The sequence below is a fragment of the Sander vitreus genome, chromosome 7 (assembly GCF_031162955.1).
Source record: "Sander vitreus isolate 19-12246 chromosome 7, sanVit1, whole genome shotgun sequence".
NCBI lineage: Eukaryota > Metazoa > Chordata > Actinopteri > Perciformes > Percidae > Sander > Sander vitreus.
In genome coordinates this window covers 15,848,475-15,859,745 of record NC_135861.1, presented here as the reverse complement: position 1 = coordinate 15,859,745, position 11,271 = coordinate 15,848,475, and the positions used below count along the sequence as shown (strand labels likewise).

Below are 11,271 nucleotides of genomic sequence, written 5' to 3'. Positions count from 1 at the left end.
TCAGACGGCGCCCCTACCTAAAGTCTAACCTACGAGGCATTTTCTCTCACAAAGGTCTAATCAATGCCTTGGATGCTCGACGAAATGGTTAATCCGATAAATTCCTTGCGATCGACATCAACTGATTGATAAATGTCTGTGTTCGTGCTCTGGTGCAGCCCATAGATGCTCAGCAAACGTAGACACCCTCTACTATCCCGCTCCAAAAAAAAAAGACCAGGGGCAGTGTGCAGCTCTGCGACATTTACGCAAGGATACCGACAGCGAGAAAATCTACAGTCACCTATATCAACATTTGCACCATTTTCTTAAACGTTTATAAATGAAGGATACTCACTTTGAAAGCGTTACAATGAATCCGGAAAGCCGTTGCAGGACAGCAGGTTTGGAAAAGACTGGAGAGAAACTGCGGTTGTCGCCATATTGTTGCTGCTGTCTTCCCCCTCAGCGCGAGCAGTTTCCCTGCATAATTGATGACTCTCAGCACAATGTAAGGGAGTGTCGGCAAGCGTGTTTCGTAAGATCGTAAAGGTAATTTAGGCCTGCAGCCCCTAAACCTCAGTGCGTGGTTCACAAAATACATTCCCCATGATGAGATTGTGCACAGAAAACACGCACAAGGTTGTGTGTTCAGTATGGTGAGTTTGTAGTGCAGGAATTTATTTTGCTGTCAGGCTGTGGTCATTCAGTCAGAGACAGCTTCCACAAGACCCCTGCATGTCTCATATAGTGATACATCATACCTTTAAAACCATACAACAAATGCCAAAAACATATTCCTCTAACGTTACATACAAATACACTTTTACTTTCCCAAAAGCATTTAAAAAGATTTGTCACACACATTTTGAAACATATGGAGCATTTCATCTTTAGGTAAGTGTTGGGACGTCTTACAATGAAATAGTTACATTATTATTGTTATTTTTAATTATTATTTTGTTGTATTTTGTCATATTGTTATTACATTTCACTTACGACGCACGTGCCCATGAGGCCATTGGCCGGAAGGAACTGGAGTTGTTTTTGTTTGTCTTTAGGAGTTTAACGTTAAACTAAATGGAGCCTAAAGTGCTTGTGCTGTTTTTGAGTGCTTTGTGTTTGAGTGATCTGACTTCACCACAGGACAGTGAGTAGTAGGCTACAACCAGGACCAGGGGTGGGAGGAAACTAATCATGTAGCTACTAGCTTAAAAAAAAAATATTCAGCTACTTTTGAAAATCCGGCAGTTACAGAGTAGCATCAGTTAACTTTAGCTAGCTTACAGTAGGCCTATGTGCAATATGCTGCCATGGTCACTGAGACTGGTTGTTACGCAAATAGACATAAAGCTAATGTAAACATTGACCATTTAAATTAAGAATGAATACTAACTTACAGAAGTCTCAAAATAGCCATTTTTTAACACTCCCACCTTGAGTAACGTTAGCTGAAAAGTTGACTCTTTCTTCTACCTTAGTAACGTTAGCCTAATATTTAAAGTGACACTGTACCTTTTTGAAAGGCGAAATAACATTATCCAACTATAAATGAAAATTTTAATTTATTAGCAATAAAACGTACACTTTCTCAGTTTGATGCACTCAGGTTTTGCTTTACATCCGGTAGCAAATGTATAGCAAGTTTAGTAACGTTAGCCTTTCTGCTCTGCTCTGTTTTTCGGAAAATCCTGCGAAAATCATGGATAGCGTTAAATCAGTGAACTTTATTTTATAAAAAATTTAAAAAAAATGCCCCCTCACAATTTTTAACAGCCCCCTAATCAATCATCTATACATCTATCTATTTATCCATCCATCCATCGCACTGTCCCAGCAGCAAACATGCAGAAAAGAGGTTGCAGGATTTTAAAACAGGGCAAATACTTTTTTCTCAAGTGAATGCATTTCACTTCCGTACATTACTGAGTCAGTTTGCTGACTTTATGACTATGATTGTGCTAGTGTTATGCTACATTTTAGCATGTAACAGAAAAAACATTTGAATAGTTGTAGCTCAAAAGTTAAAAAAAGAAGGTGAACACTACGTACCTAAACAGGAGACATGTTTGTTGTTTCCTGCTTGTGGTCCTGATGTCACCTCTGGGCTAGTCACTGCTCCTCTAGCTTCTGTGACACAATAGGGTTTATGAAAAGTTAAACAACAATTCATTTGTGTAATTAAACTAGAAAACTAACTACGGCGTTGAAGTGGCCATACTTGCGTCATGATCATTTGGTTTCTACTATATCCACTAACTTTTTATTACTTATTACAAAAGTAATTTACATCATCACACGTTCCCACAGCCTAAGTTGCCACATTTACATTTCTTGTTTTGTCTCACCAATTGTTTAAAAACCAAAGATGTATACTTTACAATGATATAAACAAAAAAGCAACAAATCATCCCTTTCGAGAAACTGAAACCAGAGAATTTTTGGAATTTTTGCTTGATGACAGATTTAAACGATTGATCAGTTATCAAAATAGTTGATGAATAATTGACTAATTGTCACACACCTCAAATGCATCTACTGTCACACAACTTCCTCCAACAACGTAAACAACAGGATGTAATTTTAGATTTAAAAAAATGGAAACTTTATTTGATTGTGTTTGTGAGGCTGTGGGCAGCGGTTCCTGGTCTCCCCCCCTGGTGCATTTCGTATAGTGGGGGGGCGGGAAGCTCCTGAGGGGGCTTGGCCCTGGCAGGTCAGCATCCAGATCCAGTCCAGGCACCACTGTGGCGGGACGATCCTCAGCAATCTCTGGGTGCTCACTGCCACACACTGCTTCCACAAATACCTGTGAGTATAACTTACACACCTTACTGATGTGACTGACCTGCACTCAGTCACATTTGGTGTATAACTCACCCTGTGTTTGTGCACATGGAATAGACAAAATTATGTAAACACATTATGGAAAACGTTGCTATTGAAGTGAACTAATTATAAATAAAATAACATGTAAAAACAGGTGAGACAGTGAAACAGTAAAAACACCATTTTCCAGCTATTAATGAACACACTAACATGAAACAACTGATAAACTCCAAAGAGGCCAATTAATCTGTGACATAAGTGCATGTGCACAGGTTAAATATAAGTAAACTAATAAATATGTGAAGAGAAATTAGCCTGAAGATGCTCAACACAGAAAACCCCGTGGAAGAAACAATGGTCATATGATGTTACATATACATCACACATATAGACGTGCATCTGGATTTACCATAAGGGTGTCCTTGACGTAACCAGAGGTCCATATGAGCAGATGTCTAATAGTGTTATTTTACACAGATTTAGGGTCAGTTTTCCAAACTGGTGACTGTTACTGGTGATGAAACATTATTTCAACCATGAATTCAGACTGAGAAATGCAGCTGTGATTTGGCCTAGTTTGACCGAAGTTGTAGCAGTGTGATTTCCACCTCTGAGCTGTAGTGGTTTATTTACTTTTTCTCTTTTCAGAAGTATTCATGTTTGAATTTTTTTCCTTCTCTCAGCATGTGTGTTATACTGTAATTGTGTGTACATGTACAGTAGGGCTCGGTATCATAAAAAAAAAAAAAGTATACCGTTAACAATACCGTGACTTCTATACCAGTTCCTTAACGATACTTTTTCGATACCAATTTTATAAAACAAAAAGAAATAACATTACACGTTACAGCACAATTTCTTTTATTTTTCAGCTCCTACTACATGAGCCCCGTCTCTGTGTAATGTAGAGGTTTTGCTGTTTGTATTTACGACGTGTAACTTTAGACAGCCAATCACCAGCATTATTAGATCTTGGTAGAAGCATGCTGCATGCTTATTGGCTCACTGACGCTGATGAGATTTACTCCTTAGGTATTGAAATTGGGTATTGAATGACGAGGCATTTTTCGATACTCCATACGTTAGAGGCAATTCGGTCGGTGCCTAAAAAGTTTTGAATTCGGTACCCAGCCCTAATGTACAGTATATCTGTGTACTCGTACATTATATTTAACATGTTCAATACAGAATACCAGTTCACAGGAACTAATGAAACCAACAGTGTGCTATTTAAGATGGGGAAATGGATAGGTGGCTTGGTTTGCAAAGAGAAAGGCAGTCAGAGTCATAAACAGTCACATGATTTCTGTTCTGTGTCTAGAAGGATCATCAAAAGCCATTTCCGTGTGGTGGCAGGACTTAATGTGTTATCTGCTCCAGGAGATCAAACCCAGATCCGCTCCATCAGGGAAGTCAAAATGCACGAGGACTACGATGGCATCACGTCTGACAACGATGTGACACTCTTGCTCCTCAGCTCTCCCTTCAACTTCACTGACCACGTCCAACCTGTCTGCACTCCTCATAATTTGACTCATGAGTTCATCCTCAACTTCAGCCACTGTTTCATCAGTGGATGGGGGAGCCCCTATTACAGAGGTTAGTTTAAAAACTCACTGATTCTGCAGCGTTGTTATGAAAGGCATAACGGTAAACCCTGAATCCTTGCCGGCATCTCTGACTATCTCAGACTCAGTGGGAAAGAGAAAGGTACAACTTTATAGTTTTTTATCGCTTTGGTACTATTATCGCAAGTAGGTAGTAAAACCTCACAACTCTTAGTAGAAAACTCAAAGCAGATCATCAAAATGGCTGTATTTTCAGAGGTTCCTGTAAATACTGTAAAAACAAATCTTCTTTGATCACAACTCCATTACACATAGGATAGATATTATGGAAATTATAGATTCTGTTAATGTTGGGTAATGTAAGTGAAAACTGTAATCTGTCTTTCACGCTGCTGTAGCATATTACTTTCAGCTCTTCTAACGGCGATTTGAAACATGTATCTTGCATGTTTTGTTACCGGATTTACTGGTAGTTAAAACGACTAAACTGAAAACATATCATTATGGTGTGTTTTGGTGATTAAACCATATGTTCTCATGACATTTCACAAAAACTTATATTTTGAATCAATCGTTGTGAGAGATGTTTACAATCCAAATGAATGCACAATGACAAGTTTTAAATGAAAGACTGGCTGTGTACAAGTGGGATAAGTTTGGAGTTTTGTACTAAAAGTTGTGAAATTGTTTCACATAATTATGATAATCGTACCAAAGCGATCAAAAAAAACTGTAAGACACAATAACCTTTACTTAACCATAAAGTATTCTGAAATTAAAAATCATAAAAAAAAGAGATTTAGCATTGCACTTTAATAACAATGTCAGACTCACAAAGGACAGTTTTAACAGAAGGAGCAGAGCCAAAGATATCTGTCTTCTTATTCCCCATATTCTTCTTCTTTGTCCAAACCTGGCAACTACATTTCCCACGTTGCAACGTTGGAACCCATCAGCTATGGGTCTGACAACGATTTAGCCTCTGGGGGCAACGGGCAATATTTGTTCCGGTGTTTGCTCTCCACACGGACTGTTTACCTGCATGCAACCAAAAGCCCGCTCAAACATGATTGGCCAATACTACTTGGACTACAAACGGACTACAGTCGGGAACTAGAATGCTTCCGATACCATAATCTTGTCCCATTGCCTATAGATTCTGCATTCATATGCAGATATTTGTTTATATAGATTACCCACAATGCAACTTGACTTTATTCACTTAACTGTACAGCTTCGGGTGTGTTATGCTAGTAGCGGCTAATGCAACCCCAATCCTCATTTATCAGACTTTGTGCAGCTCCCTCTGAAGCCACAAAATGCTTTGTACAACTTTTTTCACATATGCAGTGTAACTCCCCAAAACCTGTAACCAGACCTCATCAGTTCCCCTTTAAGGGAGACCTGGCCAAAATTAAAGTTACCATAATTCTAAAATTAAATGTTTATTGACTGCTTAAAAATGCTAAACAGTGGGTTAAAGTTAAGTGTTGCCTTTTTCTCCCGTGTTTTGAAATGTTGCTCTCATATATAATTGCTTAGCCCTTTATAAGTAAAGTACCATTTTGGTAAATGTACTGCAGGCAGACTGATGAACAGATTGCAGGAAGCTGAGGTGGTGCTCATTGACAGGATTACGTGTAACCTGATCACCTGGTACAACGGTCTCATCACTGAAAACATGATCTGTGCTGGACTGGAGAGTGGGGCGGCTGATTCCTGTCAGGTAATGACATTTTTAAACTCGCTACAAGCTACAGGTTTCATTTCAATAAGACATGACTGCTGTTTGTGTGTGTGCCTCAGGGTGACAGCGGGGGGCCCCTGCAGTGTTACAGCGAGGACGAGGACAGGTTTTATGTGGTCGGAGTCACGAGCTTCGGGCACGAGTGTGGACTTCCTCACAGGCCGGGGGTGTACGCCAGAACCAGCAGGTTTGCAGGTTGGCTGAAGACGAGTCAGACAGCATCAGTGTCTGCTGCACACAGACTGAACACAAGACTGATCTCAGCTCTGCTCAGTGCTGCTCTGATGCTGCTCTGAATCAACCATACAGTCTGTCAGCAATAAATATCACTGTTATATACGTACATCAGACTGTTTAGATGTTCCACTAACTTTACCAGTCAGCGCGGTTAGCCTGTTATGTCTATGAGAGCGTGTTTAATGGCCTAATTGGTTTCTCAATCAGCGTCTTACTCTGAGTGGTTTACAACATGAAAATGTTCTGCCAAAGTTAGACTTTTTTTGTTGTTATTTCACGAGGCATTTCTGTATTTGCGTTTTCAACAAATAAGTGTACATAGTACGTCAGGTACATAAGTAAGTAAGAGTTCTGATAACACAGTCAACAATATACTATAAAGTATTTATAAAAGAGAATATAACAATAGATTGAATACATTAAAAGATAAAGGCAGTAAGTAAGTTACATAATGAGAAGAAAAAAACATAAAAAGGCTATTCATTTTTCAATATTTTCTATAATGTAAGAACTGATTGCTTTTGTTCAACTCAATTAAGAGAAGAGGGAAGAAGGTCGGAAACCAGAATATTTTAAATAAAGAATTTTTCCAATAGAATAATAGTAATAAGAAAATCAACATGTTTGTTCTAGAAAATTTGTTCTAGAACAAATATGTTACAGGCAGGACACTTGCTTTCTCTATTCAAGCTTTTAATTAATCAGGAGTCCTCCTAACCCTTCAATGGACTGTTAGACCCCTCATCTTCTGGGAAAGGTTTTCAGAACATCTGGACCAAAATCTATCTATTAACAACTTATTAACATTTACAACAGCATATTGCATGGCATATTAGAAAGGGACAAACCCCCAAATTGTTGGAAATTTAAGACAGAGGACGGCTAATTACTTCATGTCCTATGGTCCTGTGATAAGGTCCAGGAATTTTGGACCGGGATACAGTGGGGCAAAAAAGTATTTAGTCAGCCACCAATTGTGCAAGTTCTCCTACTTAAAAAGATGAGAGAGGCCTGTAATTTTCATCATAGGTACACTTCAACTGTGAGAGACAAAATGAGAAAAAAAATCTCGAAAATCACATTGTAGGATTTTTAATGAATTTATTTGCAAATTCCTCGGGAAAATAAGTATTTGGTCACCTACAAACAAGCAAGATTTCTGGTTCTCACAGACCTGTAACTTCTTCTTTAAGAGGCTCCTCTGTCCTCCACTCGTTACCTGTATTAATGGCACCTGTTTGAACTTGTTATTAGTATAAAAGACACCTGTCCACAACCTCAAACAGTCACACTCCAAACTCCACTATGGCCAAGACCAAAGAGCTGTCAAAGAACACCAGAAACAAAATTGTAGACATGCACCAGGCTGGGAAGACTGAATCTGCAATAGGTAAGCAGCTTGGTGTGGAGAAATCAACTGTGGGAGCAATTATAAGAAAATGGAAGACATACAAGACCACTAATAATCTCCCTCGATCTGGGGCTCCACGCAAGATCTCACCCCGTTGGGTCAAAATGATCACAAGAACGGTGAGCAAAAATCCCAGAACCACACGGGGGGACCTAGTGAATGACCTGCAGAGAGCTGGGACCAAAGTAACAAAGGCTACCATCAGTAACACACTACGCTGCCAGGGACTCAAATCCTGCAGTGCCAGACGTGTCCACCTGCTTAAGCCAGTACATGTCCAGGCCCTTCTGGAGTTTGCTAGAGAGCATTTGGATGATCCAGAAGAGGATTGGGAGAATGTCATATGGTCAGATGAAACAAAAATAGAACTTTTTGGTAAAAACTCAACTCGTCGTGTTTGGAGGGGAAAGAATGCTGAGTTGCATCCAAAGAACACCATACCTACTGTGAAGCATGGGGGTGGAAACATCATGCTTTGGGGGATGTTTTTTCTGCAAAGGGACCAGGACGACTGATCCGTGTAAAGGAAAGAATGAATGGGGCCATGTATCGTGAGATTTTGAGTGAAAACCTCCTTCCATCAGCAAGGGCATTGAAGATGAAACATGGCTGGGTCTTTCACTATGACAATGATCCCAAACACACCGCCCGGGCAACGAAGGAGTGGCTTCGTAAGAAGCATTTCAAGGTCCTGGAGTGGCCTAGCCATTCTATGGCCTAGCCATAGAAAATCTTTGGAGGGAGTTGAAAGTCCGTGTTGCCCAGCGACAGCCCCAAAACATCACTGCTCTAGAGTAGATCTGCATGGAGGAATGGGCCAAAATACCAGCAACAGTGTCTGAAAACCTTGTGAAGACTTGCAGAAAACGTTTGACCTCTGTCATTGCCAACAAAGGGTATATAATAAAGTATTGAGATGAACTTTTGTTATTGACCAAATACTTATTTTCCACCATAATTTGCAAATAAATTCATTAAAAATCCTACAATGTGATTTTCTGGATCTTTTTTTCTCATTTTGTCTCTCATAGTTGAAGTGTACCTATGATGAAAATTACAGGCCTCTCTCATCTTTTTAAGTGGGAGAACTTGCACAATTGGTGGCTGACTAAATACTTTTTTGCCCCACTGTACATGGTAACCTACAGTGGTGTGAAAAAGTGTTTGCCCCCTTCCTCATTTCCTGTTCCTTTGCATGTTTGTCACACTTAAGTGTTTCGGAACATCAAACCAATTTAAACAATAGTCAAGGACAACACAAGTAAACACAAAATGCAATTTGTAAATGAAGGTGTTAATTATTAAAGGTGAAAAAAAATCCAAACCATCATGGCCCTGTGTGAAAAAAGTGATTGCCCCCCTTGTTAAAACATACTATAACTGTGGTTGTCCACACCTGAGTTCAATTTCTCTAGCCACACCCAGGCCTGATTATTGCCACACCTGTTCACAATCAAGGCATCACTTAAATAGGAGCTGCTTGACACAGTAAGGTCCACCAGAAGATCCTTAAAAGCTACACATCATGCCGAGACCCAAAGAAATTCAGGAACAATTGAGAAAGAAAGTAATTGAGATCTATCAGTCTGGAAAGGGTTATAAAGCCATTTCCAAAGCTTTGGGAATCAGCGAACCACAGTGAGAGCCATTATCCACAAATGGCGAAGACATGGAACAGTGGTGAACCTTCCCAGGAGTGGCCGGCCGCCCAAAATTACCCCAAGAGCGCAGCGACGACTCATCAGAGGTCACAAAGACCCCACAACAACGTCCAAAGAACTGCAGGCCTCACTTGCCTCAGTTAAGGTCAGCGTTCATGCCTCCACCATCAGGAAAAGACTGGGCAAAAATGGCCTGCATGGCAGAGTTCCAAGGAGAAAACCACTGCTGAGCAAAAAGAACATCAAAGCTTGTCTCAATTTCTCCAGAACACATCTTGATGATCCCCAAGACTTTTGGGACAACATTCTGTGGACCGATGAGACAAAAGTGGAACTCTTTGGAAGGTGTGTGTCCAAGTATATCTGGCGTAGAAGGAACACTGCATTTCATAAAAAGAACATTATACCAACTGTAAAATATGGTGGTGGTAGTGTGATGGTCTGGGGGCTGTTTTGCTGCTTCAGGACCTGGAAGACTTGCCGTGATAAAAGGAACTATGAATTCTGCTGTCTACCAAGAGATCCTGAAGGAGAATGTCCGACCATCTGTTCGTGTACTCAAGCTGAAACGAACTTGGGTTCTGCAGCAGGACAATGATCCTAAACACACCAGCAAGTCCACCACCGAATGGCTGAAGAAAAACTAAATGAAGACTTTGGAGTGGCCTAGCCAAAGTCCTGACCTGAATCCTATTGAGATGTTGTGGTATGACCTTAAAAAGGCCGTTCATGCTCGAAAACCCTCTAATGTAACTGAATTAGGACAATTCTGCAAAGATGAGTGGGCCAAAATTCCTCCAGGACGCTGTAAAAGCCTCATTGCACGTTATCGCAAACGCTTGGTTGCAGTTGTTGCTGCTAAGGGTGGCCCAACCAGTTATTAGGTTTAGGGGGCAATCACTTTTTCACACAGGGCCATGATGGTTTGGATTTTTTTTTCACCTTTAATAATTAACACCTTCATTTACAAATTGCATTTTGTGTTTACTTGTGTTGTCCTTGACTATTGTTTAAATTGGTTTGATGTTCGAAACACTTAAGTGTGACAAACATGCAAAGGAACAGGAAATGAGGAAGGGGGCAAACACTTTTTCACACCACTGTATGTCGGATTGCAGGGACCCGGGTCCATTCAGTCCAAGATTATTTGTTCTGGGAGATGGGTCAATCCTAAACAGGATGGATAAGCACATAAGAAGCTGGGTCCAGACTAGTTTACTGATAGGCAGACAGATTATTTTAAGAGGATGGAAGAATGAAGGGGTGCAGTCAATCCAGGAGTGGGCTTGTGAGATGGCTAGGGTGGCGGCGTTTGAAAAATGTCATATAAAATTTTTTAAATAAATGGTGTGCCAGATTGGATGTCTATACTAGAAAATGGGGAAAGTACCTGAACTTTCTGGACAGCTCCTAAGAAGCTTTGTGCTGGGGAGACGTGTATGATGGGTTTATAGTGTTGTCATCTATACATATGTTTATTTGGTTTATGATTTAATGTCTATTTTGTTGAATGGTTTTGAATATTGTGTTACTGTCTTTTCTTGATTTTTGTCTGGGTTGGTGGTGATGAGAGGGGGGTATGGTTTTCACACTGGTTGGCTGTGATGTTAAGTGTAAGTGATTTGTAGCAAATAGGGTAAATAAAACATGCAAAACCACTAATGCTTAGTGAAGAACCTGTCAGCCAGTTAATAAGATACATTTTAGTATTATTAATGTTATTAAACTATGAAGTGAGAACTTCTAGTGAAAATGATGTTTATGTGAATATTTGTAAACTCACAGAGGGAGCAAATAAAAAATGTCAAATGTAGTTAAGACCGCCATCTGGTGGAAGGA

At 40.0% G+C, this 11,271-nt stretch overlaps 1 protein-coding gene across 1 annotated transcript; it reads left to right on the top strand.

Moving 5' to 3' along the window:
- The first annotated feature begins 1,059 nt into the window (after positions 1–1,059).
- LOC144520285 (transmembrane protease serine 11D) lies at positions 1,060–6,419 on the top strand. The gene is made up of 5 exons (XM_078253952.1): positions 1,060–1,129; positions 2,607–2,790; positions 4,130–4,407; positions 5,960–6,102; positions 6,183–6,419. Exons 1-5 carry the CDS (start codon positions 1,060–1,062, stop codon positions 6,417–6,419), a joined length of 912 nt encoding a protein of 303 aa, XP_078110078.1.
- The last annotated feature ends 4,852 nt before the right edge of the window (positions 6,420–11,271 follow it).

Excerpts from the sequence above, each read along its gene's own strand:
- LOC144520285 (XM_078253952.1), top strand. The coding sequence starts at position 1,060 with ATGGAGCCTAAAGTGCTTGTGCTGTTTTTGAGTGCTTTGTGTTTGAGT. Across the intron at positions 1,130-2,606 it reads TCTGACTTCACCACAGGACA|GCTGTGGGCAGCGGTTCCTG; the intron begins GTGAGTAGTAGG and ends TGTGTTTGTGAG. Across the intron at positions 2,791-4,129 it reads CACTGCTTCCACAAATACCT|AAGGATCATCAAAAGCCATT; the intron begins GTGAGTATAACT and ends TTCTGTGTCTAG.